Genomic DNA, 23,729 nt, shown 5'->3' with positions numbered 1-23,729 from the left:
TAGGATTAATGAATTTATTTGCAAATTATGGTGGAAAATACGTTTTTGCCCCACTGTATGTATGTTATGTAATGTATGTATACACTCTCTCTCTAGACTAAAATCCAATTAATACTTGATCCGGAAATGTGGTTGGAGGCTCCATAGAGACTTGCTTGGGCCAAGAATGTGTTGCAATTGCGGAACCTCTAGAGGCAAGCAGAGGCCAAATCTCCATGTACCTCACAAATTTTGGAACAATGCGGAGGGCTGCGGAGGGCTCTGTATAGCTCTGCATTAACATGATTGGTTGAAGGTAGGTGGAGGCAGTAGGTCCTGCAGAAAGCACAAACTCACTTCCTTGACAACAACTCTGCACCGCTCAGCAAGCGCAAGAAGTATGAATGCCCTGACTTCCGCTGAGGCCATATCACATTAAATGCTGCCATCGGAAAGACCATGCGCCCGGATGCACACAATCTCTCCAGAATGCGCTCTCCCGCCAATTTGTGCACATTCATCGTTTCATAACTTCATTGTGTTCATTGTTTGCATTTGATTGTTAGTGTATATCAACTCCCCATTACATATATCACCAGCAGTACATTTACAATGAATTCCTAACCTACAATGTTTGTTAATTTGGTTATGGTAATTTCTGTTAATTCATTCAATATTATTATTCCAGTCTTTCACTTACCATTGTCAGAGTGGACACATTCTTTGCAGAGCGCACAACTTATGCTACACTTATGAGGAACAAGTTTAGGCTTATTTCATTCCATTTACGAGTTTTGTCAATTTAGCCAGTTTTCTTTTTTTTTTGTTTGGAGCACTCCTGTCAGGAGTTAGGACAAGCACTCATTGAAATAGGCCTAAAAGCTACCGTGGCTGCGAGCAAATGTAGGCATACAAATGTGCCCATTTGGTGTTTCTGATAGGCTTTAACGCACCACCACTTGACCTGTGGAGCTTCTCAAAGGAATGTTTTCTTCACTTCAAACAGCAAGCACACAAAGTATCTCTCTACATCCATTGAGAATGACAATAGTTCCTCAACGTGTTTGAAAAATCTTTCCAGCTCTCTCCCTTTCGATAACAACTCAGCATGAAAGGGAAAAATGTCATGCTCTGATCCAGTGGAAATGTCATAAAATAGGACTACCTGATTACTTCTTATGAGTGCTGGACTGAAATAGGTTCTGGTACCCATTTTGGGTGCTGGTACTGTTTATATTTAGGTGCAGGTGCTCCACAAGTCTTTTGAGCTAATTGTCTATAAAAGGAACAGGAGCTCTAGCAGTAGAACATTTAAGGGGCCGATGGTTAGCTCTGGTAAACTCCTGCCAACTCAAGCACTGCTTCTTATCCCCTGCGCAAATAGCCTACAGCTGTGTCTGTTCCGAGCTCACTGGCACAGGAAACTCTGAGGGCCCAGAATATTTTACACAATGTTGCAAGTTTGCTAGTGCACGCTTCAGCCGGACCCAAGTTAATAGTTGATAGCAGACAGGCCATGTGTAGCCAACGTGATTTATAGGATATTTATTTTTAAAATCACGCTATTTTCTACCTGCAGGCTGCAATGTTTTTATTTGTTGGCTTTATGTAGGCTATTTTTACATAGTTGGTAATGGCAATAGAAGTTCCTTTTTAGGTTTGTATCATTTTCATTTGGTTACAATTTTGATGAACCACATGACAATTATTTTGAGATATGAAGACGTTATTATAAATTAAATGAAAATGTGCATATGAAAACCATAACTGGCACGCAGATCGGTAGAAATGGTAAGATAAATTGGCATTCCACATGAGAAAGGTTGCCGACTCCTTGTGTAGCCCATTAGCGGCAACGTCAGGAGAGCAAAGGCAGAATCTGTGAAAGCCAGCAGGAGCGGGAGGAGAAAAGTTGGGTCAGGTTAAGTTACTTTTCATTCTGGATATCTAGATCTCTGGCGCCTGTCTTATTTAATCAAACCATAAGCTTAAAGCATCAGACAAGCTCAATGCATATAGTTGATTTTATTAAAACACATAAGGTCCATATGTTAAAAAAATAAAAAAGAAATAAATATATATATATATATATTTTTTTTTTAAACACTTTTAAACATTTCGACCAATAGACAGGTCGAAAGAACAGATGACTTACGGTCGACCAAGATATATACACTGCTCAAAAAAAATAAAGGGAACACTAAAATAACACATCCTAGATCTGAATTAATGAAATATTATTAAATACTTTTTTCTTTACATAGTTGAATGTGCTGACAACAAAATCGCACAAAAATTATCAAAGGAAATCAAATTTATCAACCCATGGAGGTCTGGTTTTGGAGTCACACTCAAAATTAAAGTGGAAAACCACACTACAGGCTGATCCAACTTTGATGTAATGTCCTTAAAACAAGTCAAAATGAGGCTCAGTAGTGTGTGTGGCCTCCACGTGCCTGTATGACCTCCCTACAATGCCTGGGCATGCTCCTGATGAGGTGGCGGATGGTCTCCTGAGGGATCTCCTCCCAGACCTGGACTAAAGCATCCGCCAATTCCTGGACAGTCTGTTCTGCAACGTGGTGTTGGTAGATGGATGGAGCGAGACATGACGTCCCAGATGTGCTCAATTGGATTCAGATCTGGGGAATGGGCGGGCCAGTCCATAGCATCAATGCCTTCCTCTTGCAGGAACTGCTGACACACTCCAGCCACATGAGGTCTAGCATTGTCTTGCATTAGGAGGAACCCAGGGCCAACCGCACCAGCATGTGGTCTCACAAGGGGTCTGAGGATCTCATCTCGGTACCTAATGGCAGTCAGGCTACCTCTGGTGAGCCCAAAGAAATGCCACCCCACACCATGACTGACCCACCGCCAAACCGGTCATGCTGGAGGATGTTGCAGGCAGCAGAACGTTCTCCACGGCGTCTCCAGACTCTGTCACATGTGCTCAGTGTGAACCTGCTTTCATCTGTGAAGAGCACAGGGCGCCAGTGGCGAATTTGCCAATCTTGGTGTTCTACTGCAAATGCTAAACGTCCTGCACGGTGTTGGGCTGTAAGCACAACCCCCACCTGTGGACGTCGGGACCTCATACCACCCTCATGGAGTCTGTTTCTGACCGTTTGAGTGACTGCTGGAGGTAATTTTGTAGGGCTCTGGCAGTGCTCCTCCTTTCACAAAGGCGGAGGTAGCGGTCCTGCTGCTGGGTTGTTGCCCTCCTACGGCCTCCTCCACATCTCCTGATGTACTGGCCTGTCTCCTGGTAGCGCCTCCATGCTCTGGACACTACGCTGACAGACACAGCAAACCTTCTTGCCACAGCTCGCATTGATGTGCCATCCTGGATGAGCTGCACTACCTGAGCCACTTGTGTGGGTTGTAGACTCCGTCTCATGCTACCACTAGAGTGAAAGCACCGTCAGCATTCAAGTGACCAAAACATCAGCCAGGAAGCATAGGAACTGAGAAGTGGTCTGTGGTCACCACCTGCAGAACCACTCCTTTATTGGGGGTGTCTTGCTAATTGCCTATAATTTCCACCTGTCTATTCCATTTGCACAACAGCATGTGAAATGTATTGTCAATCAGTGTTGCTTCCTAATTGGACAGTTTGATTTCACAGAAGTGTGATTGACTTGGAGTTACATTGTGTTGTTTAAGAGTTCCCTTTATTTTTTTGAGCAGTGGTGTGTATATATATATATATATTTTTTTTTTTTCCCAGGGACAGTCCGACATAGAATAAACAAATCAGCTCTCAGAGCATGCGCGACTGTGTGCACACACACACACAAACTTCCCTCAGTGTGCAGTCCGCACCCACAAACACACAAATGTAATTTCCCTCTGTGCACCAACAGCAGGGGGTCTGTACAGTTAATAGCCATAAGTGAATGCTGGCACTAATTACATGACTTGGACAGTAAAAGCCCTGATATCCATTATGGATGAAGGACTGGTGACAGCCACTGAGTGGGGTGAAGTGAGTGAGCGAGTTCAGTCAGTGAACTGAATGGCCGGCTATGGGAGCTGGGTGAAAGCAGGGGAGCTCACACAGCAGGCTATTATGGGCAGCAGATGTCACACGGCATGGCGAGCAACAGGTAGCCCCTGTTGCCAAGGATACTACACCCCACTTACCTGGTGGGGGCTGACTGCACCGTCAGACAACGTAGCTTAAAAGAGGGCACATTTCCAGACTGAGGTTATCCTAAAGCACTAGACCTCAATGCAGCTCTACCTAGTGCATGCAGCTATATACAGTGGGGAGAACAAGTATTTGATAACCTGCAAAATTGGCAGTGTTTCCCACTTACAAAGCATGTAGAGGTCTGTAATTTTTATCATAGGTACACTTAAACTGTGAGAGGCGGAATCTAAAACAAAAATCCAGAAAATCACATTGTATGATTTTTAAGTAATTAATTTGCATTTTATTGCATGACATAAGTATTTGATCACCTTGTTTGCTACGTTTTTGGAAAACATGCTCTTTACATTGATCGTTTGAAACTTTCTCTGCAATGCTTAACTTTGATAAAGATTTATATGGTCTATAATTGGTTTCTCTTTTTATTGTCAGTATCCTTTTTCAGCGTTATGATATCCATAACGGTCGACGATGTGATGGATATATCATCTTCAGAAACGTGCATTAACTACATTGTGTGTGCTTTTTTGTGCATTCTTTAGACTTTTACTGAAGCCATTGTTGACATATTGAAAATTATGTGAAACCTTAGAAATATATGCAGAAATGCATTCCTCACACATGGCAGTAGGGTGTTTTTATCCACAATCTGTGACTACATGTAGGTAGAGTTATTAAAGTGACTATGGCCACATAACATCAGATAGTAGCAGCGGTGTAAAAGAGGGGGAGGGGGGGAGGGGTGAAATGCAAATAGTCTGGGTAGCCATTTGATTAGATGTTCAGGAGTCTTATGGCTTGGGGTTAGAAGCTGTTTAGAAGCCTCTTGGACCTAGAGCCCCAAGTCTAAGACCAAAAGGCTCCTTGACAGCTTCTACCTCCAAGCCATAAGACTGCTGAACAATTAATCAACTGGCCACCGGACTATTTACATTGACACCCCCCTCCATTTGTTTTGTACACTGCTGCTACTCGTTTATTATGCATAGTCACGTCACCCCTACCTACATGTACAAATTACCTCAACTAACCTGTACCCCTGCACACTGACTCGGTACCGGTACACCCTGTATATAGCCTTGTTATTGTGTTACATTTGATTATTTTTTATTATTATTTTTATTGAATTATCTCAAATATAAAATGTATTTTGATTAACACTTTTTTGGTTACTACTTGATCCCATATGTGTTATTTCATAGTTTATGTCTTCACTATTATTCTACATTAAAGAAAAAAGTAAGAATAAAGAAAAAAGTAGTAGGTGTCCAAACTTTTGACTGGTACTATATATAAAGACAAAAATGTACTTGTGTAGTTTATGCCCTTAGCCTTTGCATATACCATTATGTACAGAGCCTTCAGAAAGTATTCATACCCCTTAACTTATTCCACATTCTGTTATGTTACAGCCTGATTTCAAAATTGATTTTTTATTTTTTTTTAATCCCCCCTCGCCCATTTACAGACAATACCCCATTAAGATAAAGTGAGAACATGGTTTTCAGAAATGTTATCAAACGTATTGAAAAATAAATAAAAAATATATAATTTAGATAAGTATTCACACCTGAGTGAATACTTCGTAGAAGCACCTTTGGCAGTGATTAAAGCTGTGAGTATTTCTTTCAGTTGTGAGACGAAGAGCTTTGCCCACCTGGAATGTACAATATTTGCACATTCTTTGCTAGATAAACATTCAGGTTTTGCCATCGATTTGCAAGTAAATTTAAGTCAAAACTGTGCCTTGTGTTTTAGGTTACTGTCCTGCTGAAATGTTAACTCATCTCCCAGTGTCTGGAAAAACTCCTCATTCCTTAACGATTTCAATCATATCCATTAAAATGTTGAAGCGACCACGATGCTTGAAAATATGGAGAGTTGTACCCTTGTAATGTCTTGTATCGTATTGTATTTGCCCCAAACCTAACACTTTGTATTCAGGACAACAGTTCATTGCTTTTCCACATTTTTTGCAGTATTACTTTAGTGCCTTGTTGCAAACAGGATTTAAGTTTAAAACATTGTTTTTAAATTCTGTACATGCTTTCTTTTTAATTTTTTTCCCCCTTTTTCTCCCCAATTTCAATCCAATTACGATCTTGTCTCATTGCTGCAACTCCAACAGGCTTGGGAGAGGCAAAGGTCGAGTCATGCGTCCTCCGAAACATGACACGCTAAGCCGTGCTTCTCAACACCCGCTCGCTTAACCTGGAAGCCAGCCACACCAATGTGTCGGAGGATTAACAGTTCAATTGACAACCAAAGTCAGCTTGCAGGCACCCAGCCCGCCACAAGGAGTCACTAGAACGCAATGAACCAAGTAAAGCCCCCCCGGCCAAACCTTCACCTAACCGGGCTAACTGTGCGCCACCCTATGGTACCTCCGGTCACGGCCGGTTGTGACACAGCCTGGAATCGAACCCCAGGCTGTAGTGACGCCACAACACTGCGATGCAGTGCCTTAGACCGCTGCACACTCGGGAGGCCTGGCTTCCTTCAGTTCACTCAGTCAATTAGGTTAGTATTGTGGTGTAACTACAACGTTGTTCATCCATCATCAGTTTTCTCCTATCATAGCCATTAAACTAACTGTTTTAAAGTCACCATTGACCTCATGGTGAAATCCTTGAGAAATGTCTTTCCTCTCTGGCAACTGAGTTAGGAAGGATGCCTGTACCTTTGTAGCAACTAGGTGTATTGATACACCATCCAAAGTGTAACTAATATTTTTGATTGTTTTTTTACCCATCTACCAATAGGTGCCCTTCTTGGCAAGGCATTGGATAACATCCCTGTTCTTTGTGGTTGAACCTGTTTGAAATTCACTGCTCGACTGAGGACCTTACAGATACTTATTAATACTTATTTCCAACCATAATTTGCAAATAAATTCATAAAAAATCCTACAATGTGATTTTCTGCCCTCATTTTGTCTGTCATAGTTGAAGTGTACCTATGATGAAAATTACAGGCCTCTCATCTTTTTAAGTGGGAGAACTTGCACAATTGGTGGCTGACTAAATACTTTTTTGCCCCACTGTATATCCTATCTGTTAGTAAGAATACAATAGTTAAATTAAGAGCTTAGTTGGTTTAGGCACAGAAAAAGGAACCAACCTTCCGGCAAGCCATGATTGGCTGAGATAATGATTGGGCTGTACACCGAGAGATGAGTTTGCATTGGTCTGCCATGTAGCACGCTTCACTCTATAATATGAGCTGGTCAGTATGAATAGGTTATCCTTTCTAAAGCAGCTTTTTTAAAAGACATCACATAGCAGAATTGCAAAAATGTTGCTCTCCACTTTCTGGAGGACCGAGTTTTGAAATCAGTGGAATTAGAGTATGATAGCTAAGGAGATGGATAAAATTCTGGCATGTGATTGCAAATACGCAGACGGAATCGAAAAGGCACAGAAGGCTGTTGTAAAACACCTGTCTACGGATTACATCTTCAAACTAAGAAGAACCATGGCATCCGCGATAGAGAGCGAGAAGCGCTCATCCATGTATACGGTAAGAGTCGAGCTAGACACATTTTCAGATATTACACGTTTCTCATTTTGTCAGAAAGTTGCTTTCATTGCAAGTGAAAGAGTACTGTTAGCTAGCTAGCTAACGTTACATGTATGATCTGCGTAGTAAAATTACTCATATCTCAGAGCCATTTGCATTGCTAGTTATAGCCTAATCTTAGCTAGCTAACATTGAACCTGGTTGGTTAGCTACCTGCAGATTCATGCAGGGTATTAACATATTGAGTTGGGATTATGGTTCATTCTTTAGCTAGCTCACTACACGTCCAAACAAAAGACTCCGCTATGAAAGTACAGTTGAAGTCGGAAGTTTACATACACCTTAGGCAAATACATTTAAACTCAGTTTCACAATTCCTGACATTTAATCCCAGTAAGAATTCCCTGTTTTATTTTAAGAATGTGAAATGTCAGAATAATAGTAGAGAGGTTATTTTATTTATTTTATCACATTCCCAGTGGGTCAGAAGTTTTACATACATACAATTAGTATTTGGAGCATTGCCTTTAAAATGGTTTAACTTGGGTCAAACGTTTTAGGTAGCCTTCCACAAGCTTCCCACAATGTGTTGGGTGAATTTTGACCCATTCCTCCTGACAGAGCTGGTGTAACTGAAACAGGTTTGTAGGTCTCCTTGCTCGCACAAGCTTTTTCAGTTCTACACACACATTTTCTATAGGATTGAGGTCAGGGCTTTGTGATGGCCACTCCAATAACTTGACTTTGTTGTCCCTAAGCCATTTTGCCACAACTTTGGAAGTATACTTGAGGTCATTGTCCATTTGGAAGACCCATTTGCAACCAAGCTTTAACTTCCTGACTGATGTCTTGAGATGTTCCTTCAATATATCTACATTATTTCCCTCCATCATGATGCCATCTATTTTGTGAAGTGCACCAGTCCCTCCTGCATCAAAGCACCCCCACAACATGATGCTGCCACCCCCGTTCTTCACGGTTGGGATGGTGTTCGTCAGCTTGCAAGCCTCCCTCTTTTTCCTCCAAACATAATGATAGACATTATGGCCAAAGAGTACTATTTTTTTCCATCAGACCAGAGGACATTTCTCCAAAAAGTACGATCTTTGTCCCCATGTGCAGTTGCAAACCATAGTCTGGCTTTTTTATGGCGGTTTTGGAGCAGTGGCTTCTTCCTTGCAGAGCGGCCTTTCAGCTTATGTCGATATAGGACTCGTTTTACTGTGGATATAGATACTTTTGTACCTGTTTCCTCAAGTATCCTCACAAGGTTCTTTGCTGTTGGTCTTGGATTGATTTGCACTGTTCTCACCCAAGTACGTTCATCTCTAGGAGACAGAATGAGTCTCTTTCCTGAACGGTATGACGGCTGCGTGGTCCCATGGTGTTTATACTTGCGTGCCAGTGTTTGTACAGATGAATGTGGTACCTTCAGGCATTTGGAAATTGCTCCCTAGGATGAACCAGACTTGTGGAGGTCTACAATTGTTTTTCTAAGGTCTTGGCTGATTTCTTTTGATAGGCTAATTGACATAATTTCAGTCAATCAGAAGCATCTAAAGCCATGACATCATTTTCTGTAATTTTCCAAGCTGTTTAAAGACACAGTCAATTTAGTGTATGTAAACTTCTGACCCACTGGAATTGTGATGCAGTGAATTATAAGTGAAATAATCTGTCTGTAAACAATTGTTTGAAAAATTACTTGTGTCATGCACAAAGTAGATGTCCTAACAGACTTGCCAAAACTATAGTTTGTTAACAAGAAATGTGTGGAGTGTTAGCAACTCCAACCTAAGTGTATGTAAACTTCCGACTTCAACTATTTTAATAGAATGTTTATGTTGTCACTACGACAACTGTCGATTGACGTAGCTGGTAAATTTGCTCTGGCTATCTACTATGATTTCAGCACACTCTCGTATGTGTGTGCCAGAGTGAAGAATAACTGACGAATTTAGGAACACTCAACACCCGTTGAATATGGCGGGTGTCAGTAAACGTTTGCAAAACAGCATAAATAAATTGTTGCCAGCAGCAGTTGCAGTCACCAACACACTAGATAACATACAAACAGCCTAACCTGCCCTGCTAGGGCGAGTAAAATGGTCAGAGTGAGCTGTCCTCTCATTTGTGCCTGGAAGTAGCTAGCAAGCTAGCCAACGTTAGCTTGGGTGCTTGACTGCTGTTAAGTCAGAACAATTAGTTCAAGCATTCTTTTCGCTCTGAATTTGTAAGAAAGCTAACGTTTAAGTTCCTTGCTCAGAACATGAGAACATATGAAAGCTGGTGGTTCCTTTTAACATGAGTCTTCAATATTCCCAAGTAAGAAGTTTTAGGTTGTAGTTATTATAGGACTATTTATCTCTATACCATATTTGTATTTCATTAAGCTTTGACTATCTCTATACCATATTTGTATTTCATTAAGCTTTGACTATTGGATGTTCTTATAGGCACTTTAGTATTGCCAGTGTAACAGTAAAGCTTCCGTCCATCTCCTCTCTCCTACCTGGGCTCGAACCAGGAACACAAAGACAACAGCCACCATCGAAGCAGCATTACCCATGCAGAGCAAGGGGAACAACTACTCCAAGTCTCAGAGCGAGTGACGTTTGAAACGCTATTAGCGCGCACCCCGCTAACTAGCTAGCCATTTCACATCGATTACACCAGCCTAATCTCGGGAGTTGATATGCTTGAAGTCATAAACAGCTGCTGGCAAACACAGGAAAGTGCTGTTTGAATGAATGCTTACGAGCCTGCTGGTGCCTACCACCGCTCAGTCAGATTGCTCTATCAAATCATAGACTTAGTTATATCATGATAACACACAGAAATGCGAGCCTTAGGTCATTAATATGGTCGAATCTGGAAACTATCATCTCGAAAACAAGACGTTTATTCTTTCAGTGAAATACGGAACCGTTCCGTATTTTATCTAACGGGTGGCATCCATAAATCTAAACATTCCTGTTACATTGCACAAACTTCAATGTTATGTCATAATTCCGTAAAATTCTGGCAAATTTGAGGCCCAAACTGTTGCATATACACTGACTCTGCATGCAATGAACGTAAGAGAAGTGACACAATTTCACCTGGTTTATATTGCCTGCTAACCTGGATTTCTTTTAGCTAAATATGCAGGTTTAAAAATATATACTTCTGTGTATTGATTTTAATTAAGGCCTTGGTGTTTATGGTTAGGTACACGTTGGAGCAACGACAGTCCTTTTTCGCGAATGTGCACTGCATCGATTATATGCAACGCAGGACACGCTAGATAAACTAGTAATATCAACCATGTGTAGTTAACTAGTGATTATGATTGATTGTTTTTTATAAAGATAAGTTTAATGCAAGCTAGCAACTTACCTTGGCTTACTGCATTCGCGTAACAGGCAGTCTCATCGTGGAGTGCAATGTAATCAGGTGGTTAGAGCGTTGGACTAGTTAACTGTAAGGTTGCAAGATTGAATCCCCCGAGCTGACAAAGTAAAAATCTGTCGTTCTGCCGCTGAACGAGACATTTAACCCACCGTTCCTAGGCCATCACTGAAAATAAGAATGTGTTCTTAACTGACTTGCCTAGTTAAATAATGATTAAATAAAAGGTGTAAAAAAATACAATTAAAATATATGAAAATAAAAATGTTATCGGCCAAATTGGTGTCCAGAAACACAGATTTTCGATTGTTGTGAAAACTTGAAATTGGCCCTAATTAAATCGGCCATTCCAATTAATCGGCCGACCTCTAATTTGCACAGCAGAAACAAATTCAATTCATTTTCTCCCTAAAGTAAATTGGAATCATTGGCTAATCTTTCACAGAGTTCAATTGCAGATGATTCTGTGTTGCCCTATATGGCAAAGGACCATTGAGTTGGACAAGCACATGGGACTGAGGCCTGCGTAGGTGTATAATGCCATCTGCAGTCTCAAAGATAGAGAAACTCTGATATTGTTTTGCAAAAATTCTTTATGTAGGACAGACAGGTAATTAAGTCTTCAGTGCTTATTCCTATGCTACTCTAAGCACTTCAAAGCAAAACATTGGCTTGTTGGATAATAATTCTAGAGATTTCTGCATCAAGCATTCCATCATTGAGTTGTTTCACAAAAGGTCTAGGTTAGCTAATTCAGCCGCTGGCACCGTTACAAGAGAGCGATTATCTGTTACTCAGTGTCACTGCTTATCCCCCACTGATACCAACAATAGATAAACACAATTAACATCGAACACCGTACCATACTAGGATCAGTGTTTTTTGAGGCTTTCTATTTGATCAATTATGACACATTGAGTAATGTTTGCTGTATGTGAGTGATGATTGTTCACTTAGACAGATCACACTATAGATAGCTTGTTTTCTGTGCCCACTAGGCTACTGTGAATTTTTTGTTGTTGTAACAAGCACTGATTGAAAGACAATGAATAACGATCAACAGCAGATTCAATTAGGCGGTAGTGTAGTTATAGGCCTAAATACATGGGACCCTTATCACATTTGTAACACCCGTCTTCAATGCCAAGATGAATACTAGAATGACTTAGGATATAGCATTAGATGCTCAAAGGCAAAAGGCAGAACAATACACTAACCACAGCTGGGTGTACAAACAGAAAATGTATTGGTAGCCTAAAAGTTTTGTACCTCCAAATGGTCATGAATGTGTTCAGTTGGCTGTGGATGAACTAAGGGCACTTGGCTCTGGAGACTAGACCATTACACAAGATTGCTAATGACTCCATTTCGGTCTAAAGCTGAGTCAAGACTGATTAATTACCCAAAGGCTCCGAACGTACGCTCAATATGGACTAAACAGAGTGTGACCACCATACGGGGTATTAAAACTTGATTCAAACTTGTAATTGCTTGCGAGTCGGAAGTAGCAGACAGTTTTACTATAGGAATTGCAGGATTGATTCAAAGTGCCACCTCCAAGAGCAGAAAAAAAATGTCATACACCCACAAAGTAAAGATGGGTCTATTACTTTAAGGATCTTGCAGAAAGGAGCTTAAGTGGTGGGTGTTTAGAGGCCCCTATCTTGGTGGAGTAGAGACATTTTTGCATTTTTCATCAAATGTCCTGCAATTCAAAAAATGTCTCCATGGAGCTAAGAGAAAATGTTGCAGTTTGAAAGCAAATTTCATGCAATTCTATGCATTTTGCCATGGCTAATGCTGTGTTCATTTGCTCAAACAAAATCAATACATTGTATTTTTTTGTGTGGGGGGGCGAGGGGGTTCTCCCTGTCTAGCTTTTATTTTGGTGATTGTAAATTCTCAAAGATAATATTATTAAAAGTGCAATTTGCTGAAATCGCGCTGTCTATTGATGGATGCTGAAATTCTAATATTTGGAACTAATTTCAGTTTGTCACAAAAAAAACAATGTATAGTGTAGAGAGTTACAGTAACATCTAAACATATTGTATTTTCAGCTGATTGAAACAGGTGTACAAAACTCAAAAGTAAGATGCAAAAACAAAACTTAAGAACGGGAGACATAGAATTAGTGCACATAAAACAGATCTACCACTTACACTTGCATTTAATGAGTGACAGATCTATAACTCTCATTTCTATGTGAATTTGATCAAGTCATCCAAAAAGTGACATATTGCAGCTTTAAAAAATATATATTAGGTATTTTCTATGTACTTTATATATGGTTGTAGTCATTTAAAAGCATTTTTCCAACACGGAAAATATATACACTACCATTCAAAAGTTTGGGTCAACTTTAAAATGTCATTTTTGAAAGAAAAGCTAATTTTGTCCTATAAAATTACATCAATTTGATCAGAAATACAGTGTAGCCATTGTTAATGTTGTAAATGACTATTGGAGCTACATAGGCCCATTATTAGCAACCATCACTCATGTGTTCCAATGGCACGTTGTGTTATCTAATCCAAGTTGATCATTTAAAAAATCTTCAGTTTCTTGGCAGTTTCTCGCATTGAATTGCCTTTATTTCTCAGAACAAGAATAGACTGACCAGTTTCAGAATAAACTCTTTGTTTCTGGCCAATTTGAGCCTGCAATCGAACCCACAAATGCTGATGCTCCAGATACTCCACTAGTACAAAGGAGGACAGTTGTATTGTTTCTTTAATCAGCACCACAGTTTTCAGCTGTGCTAACACAATTGCAAAAGGGTTTTCTAATGATCAATTAGCCTTTTAAAATGATAAACTTGGATTAGCTAACACAAGGTGCCATTGGAACACAGGAGTGATGGTTGCTGATAATGGGCCTCTGAACGCCTATGTAAACTTAGCAACAAAAAACACCCCTCTTTTTCAGGACCCTTGTCTTTCAAAGATAATTCTTAAAAATCCAAATAACTTCATAGATCTTCATTGTAAAGGGTTTAAACACAGTTTCCCATGCTTGTTCAATAAACCATAAACAATTAATGAACATACACCTGTGGAACTGTCTTTCAGACACCAACAGCTTACAGACGGAAGATAATTAAGGTCACAATTATGAAAATGTAGGACACTAAAGAGGCCTTTCTACTGACTCTGAAAAACACCAAAAGAAAGATACCCAGGGTCCCTGCTCATCTGCGTGAACGTGCTGCAAGGAGACATGAGGACTGCAGATGTGGCCAGGGCAATAAATTGCAATGTCCATACTGTGAGACACCTAAGACAGCGCTACACAGAGACAAGACGGACAGCTGATCATCCTCGCAGTGGCAGACCAAGTGTAACAACACCTGCACAGGATTGGTACATCCAAACATCACACCTGCGGGACAGGTACAGGACGGCGACAACAACTGCCTGAGTTATACCAGGAACACACAATCCCTCCATCAGTACTCAGACTGTCTGCAATAGGCTGAGAGGCTGGACTGAGGGCTTGTAGGCCTGTTGTAAGGCAGTTTCTCACCAGACATCACCAGCAACAACGTCACCTATGGTCACAAACCCACCGTCGCTGGACCAGACAGGACTGGCAAAAAGTGCTCTTCACTGACGAGTCGAGGTTGTGGTCGGATTCGCGTTTATCATCAAAGGAATGAGCAATACACCGAGGCCTGTACTCTAGAGCGGGATCAATTTGGAGGTGGAGGGTCTGTCATTGTCTGGGGCGGCGTGTCACAGCATCATCGGACTGAGCTTGCTGTTATTGCAGGCAATCTCAACGCTGTGCATTACAGGGAAGACATCCTCCTCCCTCATGTGGTACCCTTCCTGCAGGATCATCCTGACATGACCCTCCAGCATGACAATGCCACCAGCCATACTGCTCGTTCTGTGTATGATTTCCTGCAAGACAGGAATGTCAGTGTTCTGCCATGGTCAGCGAAGAGCCCGGATCTCAATCCCATTGAGCACGTCTGGGACCTGTTGGATCGGAGGGTGAGGGCTACTCCGGGAACTTGCAGGTGCCTTGGTGGAAGACTGGGGTAACATTTCACAGCAAGAACTGGCAAATCTGGTGCAGTCCATGTGGAGTTGCTGCACTGCAGTACTTAATGTGGAACTTGTTCAATGTATGTCTCGGTTGTTGAATCTTATGTTCATACAAATATTTACACAAGTTAAGTCTGCTTTAAATAAAACGTAGTTGACAGTGAGAGGCCGTTTTTTTGGGCTGAGTTTAGAAACTCCATTAAAAACCAGCCGTTTCCAGCTCCAATAGTCATTTACGACATTAACAATGTCTACACTGTATTTCTGATCAATTTGATGTTATTTTAAATTGACTATTTTTTTTTGCTTCTCTTTGAAAAACAAGAACATTTTTAAGTAACCCCAAACGTTTTTTTCACAGTTTGGAATTAGGCCATGCAACAAAAAAAAACGCTTAGGCGGCCCACCCAAGGATTTCAATGGCAGAAAAATCCCTGATGAATAAAATCAACTAGCCCTAAACTCCATTTCCGTGATCAGTGAAGTGGGCTGTGTCAGAGTTCTAAAGCACTATTAGTGTCGTTCCAGTGACGAGGAAAGCCACTTGCTGTTGCTGGCACAATGCCCGACAGCCATCTTGACTGGTGCTGCGACAATCAAAAGTCGGCATATCAACACAGTCATGACACATAGTGATTCCGACACCATCAAAAAAAGCATAGGCTACAGGCAGCAAAAATCTAACAGGGGCGAAAAATAAAACATGTCAATGATCTGAAAAGGCCAGTATTTCAATTGAAATAAAAGAAATGAGACATCTCATGTTTCCAACAGATCTCCATTGCAGACTGTGGAGAGGCTCCTCTGTATTATTTTTAAGCGAGAGCCTTTTGGGCCTCTGTGCTCCAGAGAACATATGAAATGGTGGGTTTTATGATTCTTCTCAGCCACAAACTTACTACATGATGGCTCCAGTCCTTTAAATATTTAGCATAATATTAGGACGCGCAAAAAAATGGTGAAAGGAGAAGCTATTGAGGCACAATTACAACACCATGGAGCAGAGGGGTTGACTTGACTGTAGGATGTTCATGCTGTTTCATTTGTGAAAAGTACACACTTTAAATCAAATGCATACCGACCTGGCTGTTATTGTTGAAGGTGCAGAAAGATGGAATGCATTTCACTACAACGCTAGGCTATATGCTCAGTAAAACACATGAGGTTTGATAAAGCCACCTGGGTGAATGGGAAATAGGAAAAGTAAGGCACTGGCAATGTTTTCCCTAAAAACAAAATGTTGAAGGCGGGGTGCAGAGGAACCTGTAACAGCCCCCATGGAAGCCAACTTCAAAACATTTCTATTGAAGTCAATGGAGGTCAAATTCCTTCAGGTGAGACAACATAACTGTGAGGGATAGCATTGGTAAGGAAATCACTGTATTATTATTTTCATACACAGACCAAAAATCACACTAATTTACCATGCCTGCTTTTTTATACCAGCTTTTTCATATATCTGAAAAGGTTAGGGGGTTATGGCAAATTCAAAGCCATCTTATGACCTATATGCCTTTCATATCAAGATGTTTTTCTGCCAACTTTACCATAATGTTAACATTTTCCACCTTTTCTTTATGTCTGAAAGGTTAGGCAAATTGTTGCTTACTGAATCTCCCAAAGTCACCCAATCCTTGTAATAAATTTGAAGCAATAGCCTAAGTGTCAACTTGATCATTTCAGCACTGTTTTAATTGGGACAGTGCCATCGCACTGCTTTGAGACAAGGGTGGGGATTCGCCTTGATAAATCAATAAGGTCAGATTTGAGTTTTCACTGAATCTCCGTTTAGATATTGGTTAGGCTACAATTAGATTGGGGAAACGTTAGCTAAGTTCAGGGGAGTGCTGCTCATGATCATCTTGTCTAGTTGGCTCATGTATTACAAAATTGTGCCAGCATGTTATGTAGCTTAACAAGTGGATTATTTTACTCTTCACTCGCAGTTGCTTGGTAGCCTAGGGCTACTCCCGACCAAAAGCCTGTGAATTCACTGACTTGTCTGATAATCAATGTGAATTTGTTTCACTGTATCTGTCTGTATAGGCTATTTGGTTTCTGACTGGGCAAATAAATGGAGGTGGTATAAGCTAATCTATTGTTTGCTCATTTATCACTGATCAGAAACATTTAGCATGCAATAATGTAGCATAAATCAAGTGTAGGCCTATTATTTTGCCCGATCTCGTATCGGCAACTACAAAAGTCCGCAGAGGTTGTGATATATGAACACGAGAGACACACGCTTGTGAAAATAGGATTTGTATTTTCTATCGGTATCATGCTGAAAACACTACGGCTGCTCACTAACAAACTAGAGAGGGTAGGGAAAGACGAAACGTGGATCAAAAAAGCATGAGCTTGGATTTGTATATTTGGATCCCCATTAGCTTTTGCAGAAGCAGTAAATACTCTTCCTGGGGTTCACAAAAAAACACAAAACATGTAAGAAAAACACTGATACACAAGGAGAGTCACAATTTTAAAATACAACTATATACTGTACAAACAATACAAAACAAAAATACAAACAATACAACTAAAGAATAATGTGTGTGTTAGAGTGTCTGGTCTGTACGCGTGTGTATGTGCTTGGGCTCCGTTTCAAAATATGACTTTATTTTTATATATGACAGTGGTTCCACACTTTCCTGTGACAAGTTGTGTGGGAACAATATTATTTGTATTTTATTCAGTTCTATTCTTACTATAAAGTATATGTGTGTTTACTGATCGGGTCGGTGTGTATTGTCTGTTTAATGAACAAAAGTTATTACAAACAAATTTGTAAGCATTAGGCTACCAACAGAGTAAATGTGACATGTGGTGGTCCCACCTAGCTATCTTAAGATGAATGCAATAACTGTAAATTGCTCTGGATAAGAGCGTCGGCTAAATTAATAAAATTAAAATGTAAAATGGATTCAAAATGTTTGCCCTCTGCTGGTGATTTGTTACATTGCCTACTATGCCAATGGCAAACGTGCATAAAGATGGCTACCACAAATCCTTTGTTTGCTAAATTCGCCAGATTGTAAATTGCTCTACATTACTTTTTGTATCGGCATTAGCATAATCACAATTCTAGCTCGAAGATGTCAGCAATTTGAAAAACTGAGAAAGTAGATTGTGCTGATTTATTGGTGCATTGAACCATGTCATTTTAAAAAATGTGGATAATTATCTGTACTCTGCCATCTTTATGGACGTTGGCCATTTTATTGTATAAAATGTCATATCAAAATACTACTCATAATACAGAGCAAGCGGTAAAGCTTCATATTACACCAATTATTGCTTTGTAGCACCTACAGAAGAAACATTATAGTCTTAAAGGAGGCCTGCGTAAAGCCAGAATGTTACAAATATTCCAACTTCAACAATTTATTAAGATACAAATATGTGTCAAAAATCCTTCCACCAAAAGGACCCTCCCATGGATTATATTTTGTGAAAATAATTTTTTGTTATTGTTGTTGTTGAGGAATCATTCAACTTGTGGATATGTGCAGATTAACTGATTTAACTGATTTCAATATAGCTAATACAAAACCATTTTCAGTCTTTCTTACCCTTGGTCCATCAAATTCCAAATCAACCTAGCAGTCCTCTTTCAACGTTAATATAGCAGAGAATCGGAGCTGGGGGAGAGCTCTATGAAAGATAAAAACTATCAAAGTTTAAGATAAGCTATGTTTCTTTCAACACTTAAGATGTTTTGTTCTATAATATAGCCTATAGTTAGATGAATGAGGTCAAGCCATGGCCTGTGTCCTGACAGGGGATTATCCTTAATCAAGCAGGTTATGCTGGGTACCTCTGTCATCAATAACCTAAAAGATAGGTCTGGGTCTACTAATGTCTCATATTGGCTAGTTGGCGAGTGTCTTTGAAAGACTTATAAGCCTAGTACTATATGTATCATAGCAATTAAGTGTTGAGTGGTGATGCTTGTTTCCATGTCGCAATTTCCAGATGCAAAGTTGTGTGTGCATTCACAGATTAAATGATGGCACGCAAAAGGAAAACATCCTGCTTGATTGAAGATCACGCACTCAAGAATATGGAAGATATTTGAGCCTCCACTTAGGTTGATTAGCATACATTTTGATTTGATGGAATTCAAGGTCTTGGAGTTTAGTGCTTTCCCTATATTCATTTAGATTTTTTTTGTTTGTTATGTAAACAATTATATATTTCTGCTGAGACACGCTTTTAAATAGAGTCTCAATTACTCAACAGAACCAACAGGAGCCTGAACAATTTCTACAGTAGCAAAACACTACAGTAGCTCTATGCTGGAATACTACACTACCCAGCCTATCTGCATTGAAAGTCTATGGGAACAGATAGCGCTAACATTAGTAGCAATGCCCCCCTTTCCATAGAAAATCATTCAATCTGATTGTGGGGCCTGCTAAGTCCCCACAATCAGAGGAGGACAAAGGAGTCGAGGAGAGGACGGACTTTACCCAATTGAGAATCTCCCATAGAATCATTACATTTTTTTGACTCCTAGATGGCCTAGACCTATACTTTTGCAACCACTCTGAAGCATTTCTTATTTTATTAAGTAGTTTAAAATATTTTCTCCCATTGCTAGTTACAACCTTGTCTCATCGCTGCAACTTCAATGGGCTTGGGAGATGCAAAAGTCGAGACATGCGTCCTCCAAACGCCTGGCCGCCTACTTCTTAAGAGACTGCTCGCTTAACCCGTAAGTCAGCCGCACCAACGAGTCAGGGGAAACATTGTTCACAAGGAGTCGCTAGAGCATGATGAACTAAGGAAAGCCCCCCTCTGGCCAAACCCTCCCTTAACCCGGACGGCGCTGGCCCAATTGTGCACCCCCCTATGGGGCTCCCAGTCATGGTCGGTTGTGACAGCCTGGGATCGAACCCCAGGCTGTAGTGGCGCCTCAACACTGCGATGTAGTGGTGCCTTACTGCTATCGTTACTGAGCATTTCAAAATATAGACTTGCTAGTTGATTATTGAGACAGTCTAGTTTAAATTTGCACGTTCCAAAAGAGTTTCAGGTGTGGTGACACAAAAAGTGTTTTCCCTTTCAATAGATCTAGCCTTCAAATACTGAATAAATACTGCTGGCTCAAAATAGATAGGTTCATGACTCAAAATAAACTTAATTAGGGCGTAAGCTCGTTAAGGGACTAAGACAGGGGAATGACACTGCAAAGGTCGGTAACCTCAAATTCTGAAAGGACTTTCAGTTTGTCTAAACATTCGACTGTTACCATGCTTTCTCCATGGATATCAGTCTGAAAGAAGTCGCTGTAAAAATAATGCAATAGTCTCTACAAGCCAGAATGTTGAATACAATCATTTTTAAAATGCACATTACCAATTGTCCATGCTGTTGGGCCTTCTGGCAGTAGGAAGTAGAGATAGGGTAATCACAGGAAAGTGTTGTTTACTCAACTTTTTTGCAGCGCCAGTCGGTTCTGTTGCTTGTATTTTCCATCTCCCGATGAATTTCACGTGATGCACAATATGTAAACAAATAGCCGAATATTGTTGACCAAAGCACGTTACCTTGCAATCAGCTGGAAGGGCTTGTGAAATTTGCTAGCCCATTGCATGGGACAAATTTTGGTCTGTGCTTGAGTTAAACTCTGCCATTGTTGACATATGCAAATCTCGTGCGAATTATGTCAGAATTGAAAATACAAACCGACATACAGACCAGCGTACAGAAAGTTGTGTTAATAACACTACTCTGTGGATATTGTCTCAGATTACCTCCTACATATGGACAAAATCAGCAGACAACAGGTGAAGTATGTTCAAATGAAGTGTATTCAATAGTCTGACTTGTGACTTGACTGTTCACAAAAAGTGAGCCTACATGTAAGAGAGTCTTCCACTCTCGGATTTGTAGAGGCTAACCTGCATTAACAGTCCAGTCTACTTTCTTTCCATCTGCCTACAAGCACCCTTTTATATATTTTGGGACTCCAGCAGGGAAGTGACTATTCTATTTTTACACTATCATCCTTCTCAGTTAACTATGAGGGTGGGTTTTCGTATCATCATAAAGTAGGCTATTGTGCCTGTTCACTGGATATTTAGAAATTGTATTAAATTCTGATTAAAATAAATCATACATTGAAATAGTACGTGAGGTGAGCATATGATGCATTGCAAAGCTTGATTGATTGATTTCATGAAGAGCAGAGCTTGTGTGACCTCGCCTTCTGCATGAGATAAGCAGTTGGCACCTTTTATTTTTTCATATCATTCAGCAGGGCTGTTATGACCTCATTTGTAGCACTGGTGGTTACAGTAACGTTAGCGTGCATAAAAAAGGAAACCAAGAATCCGTGACGTATGGAACATTTGAGTTTGCTCAAGCTAACTAGGGGCATGTCCTGAACCTGTCACACAAGAATTTCAATATTTCAATCACGTGGTGTTAATCAAGCCTGGCAGGAAAGGATGAATTGGTTCGCTAACTATCCAAGTTCAAATTAATACTTCTCTTCAAAACTGGTAGCTACATTTTAGGAGAAAACAGCACGTTTCTATGAGATACCAATGGAACTTCACATGACAAAGGAAGTCTTGCTAGCTGGCTAACACAGACACCTAAAACCCCCGGGCTGTCATCCATGCCATGGGGGTGCATGTTTTCTAGCAGTGACAGCTGACAGGGGGGGGAACACGGAAGGGGCTCCCGAAACAGCTACTAAATAAAACGATGTAAGCCCATGTATAACGGGAACCACGTGCAGCAATGAATGTGGTTCCCAAGCCAGACTAACCGAAACTTTGAAACGCAAATAAATAATTGACCTCGGCTAGATACCTAGTACTAGGCTATCATACCTTTGCCTTGCCGGCCTCGAGCTTCTTTTGCCTCTCTTCGTCTTCCATTACCGTTGTATGTAGCTGAGAAAAGAGGAAAGGGGCTTCATGCGAAGTTTCTGTTTGTTGACATTCACTTTGTTTAGTAATGGTTTCATATCACTGCGACCGGCTTGCATTAGGAGAAGACATAGTCCTTGCTACAACCACATCTCCGCCGCCATGTTATCCACGTAAACACGATTGCGTTGACGTCACGTAGGTGGCTGTTTTCTGCTGCTACGCCCCTTTAGGATCTTACTGCAGGAAATGTCAAAACGTGTCATTTGATTAAAACAAATTACAGAGGGAAACATACTGTATACAAATTAAATATACATTGATTGAAATCATATGCGTGAGTAAATCAAAATAATTTCTGTGGAGGTGCAAACAAGGTCAATGTGTTGCACAATTGCTAATCGTGATTCATTTCACACTGCCCAGTTAAGAACAGATCTAAAACATTCACAATATTGTTCAAACTGAGTTTAGAGGTTTTTTTTAAATAAAGTTTTCGTACTCTAATAATAATATCATGACGAATTTATAGTGGTCTCTCCAAATGATTATTTCTGCAATTTTGTTATTAAAACTAATAATAAATGAGAGCACAATTTGCACATAATCATAGAATATGTCCATCTGACATTTACAGTCAATGCTTCCAACCCAACCGCATCACAAATTATACCACTTATAGCATTTAGGAACATTCTCTGGATTCTCCATTGCGCTGGAAAACCATGCAGACCCTGATAATCAGCATTGAAAATGTGATTTAGGTCAAGAAAGCTCACAGAAAAGAAACATCAAACCTTTGAAGCTTCTACACAGACAGTGACACCTACATACCGGCAGCAGCAGGAGAAGGGGGTCTGTGTCTTCGACTGATGGGAGCTGTGCAGCTTATGGTCTGGCAGATCTTGAATTCCACCCATCTTCTCTTCGACATCCTTAGCTCAGATCCCACCTGTGAACTTTTGTTGTTTGTGCAGCACCTTCAGCAAGACCTGCTGCCCATCTGAAAGTTTTAGGCTTTTAATAATGGATGGCTCTGAGGAGTACTATGTCAGTGGCACAGTAACCCAAGCACCACCATGATTGCAAGGCATCAACAAAAGGATCAGGAAACTGATCTAGATTATGTCAACACAGTGGCAGTTTTCATAGAGTCCACATAGACATTTAAAATATAGGAGTTCGGTTGTTTTGGTAGAGGTTGTTTGTTTCCAGTTCGTCTTGAAAGAAACAACGAGGGCTGAGAAGAGCCTGAAAATAGGCTTTGGTACATTACTGTTGGTCAATATCTATTTCCCTATTGATTTAGTCTTGAGGATCACAATCCTGCTAAAAGCCATTATCAGAGAGACCAATCCAGGGGCAGCTATAGCATAGGAGGTTGGCAGAACCTTAATTGGGGAGGACAGGCTCGTGGTAATGGCTGGAGCGGAATTAGTGAATCCATTCATACCGTTCCAGACATTATTATGAGTCGTTCTCCCCCCAGCAGCTTCCTGTGGGTTTTAGGATTATGGGATATGCACAGTCATATCAGATACCGCTGCTGCCCTATAAGGTCTCAACAGAATCCCTTAACAAATACATTTGAGGAAAAAATGCTACAAGACCATGATTTGCACTATAACAAAACAAGCATTCAAGGCTTGAATAAATAACCATAGGATACAATAATAAACAAATGTATTGGTTAGGTGCCTTTCTGAATCACCAATACAGTAGGCCTACGTCAAGTAAAAATAAAGAAAC

The 23,729-nt window shown here is 40.4% G+C and overlaps 1 protein-coding gene across 21 annotated transcripts in view; it reads right to left on the bottom strand.

The window, feature by feature from the left end:
• The window catches only part of akap9 (A kinase (PRKA) anchor protein 9), a 141,025-nt gene extending 118,064 nt beyond the window's left edge, over positions 1-22,961 (bottom strand). For 19 of the 21 annotated variants that reach the window (XM_021572164.3, XM_021572171.3, XM_021572172.3 and 16 more), the window contains exon 1: positions 21,942-22,961. In XM_021572164.3, coding sequence (XP_021427839.3) covers positions 21,942-21,989 — 48 coding nt within the window. In that variant the 5' untranslated portion in view covers positions 21,990-22,961. The remainder of the gene's footprint in view (positions 1-21,941) is intronic. The other 2 variants (XM_021572169.3, XM_090208746.1) reach the window with 1 other exon arrangement.
• Between the last annotated feature and the right edge of the window lie 768 nt (positions 22,962-23,729).

Source organism: Oncorhynchus mykiss, chromosome 18, assembly GCF_057628025.1.
Source record: "Oncorhynchus mykiss isolate SJ-2025 chromosome 18, ASM5762802v1, whole genome shotgun sequence".
Lineage (NCBI taxonomy): Eukaryota > Metazoa > Chordata > Actinopteri > Salmoniformes > Salmonidae > Oncorhynchus > Oncorhynchus mykiss.
Note: the sequence above shows the minus strand (reverse complement) of the source record. Positions and strands in the feature narration are given on the sequence as shown.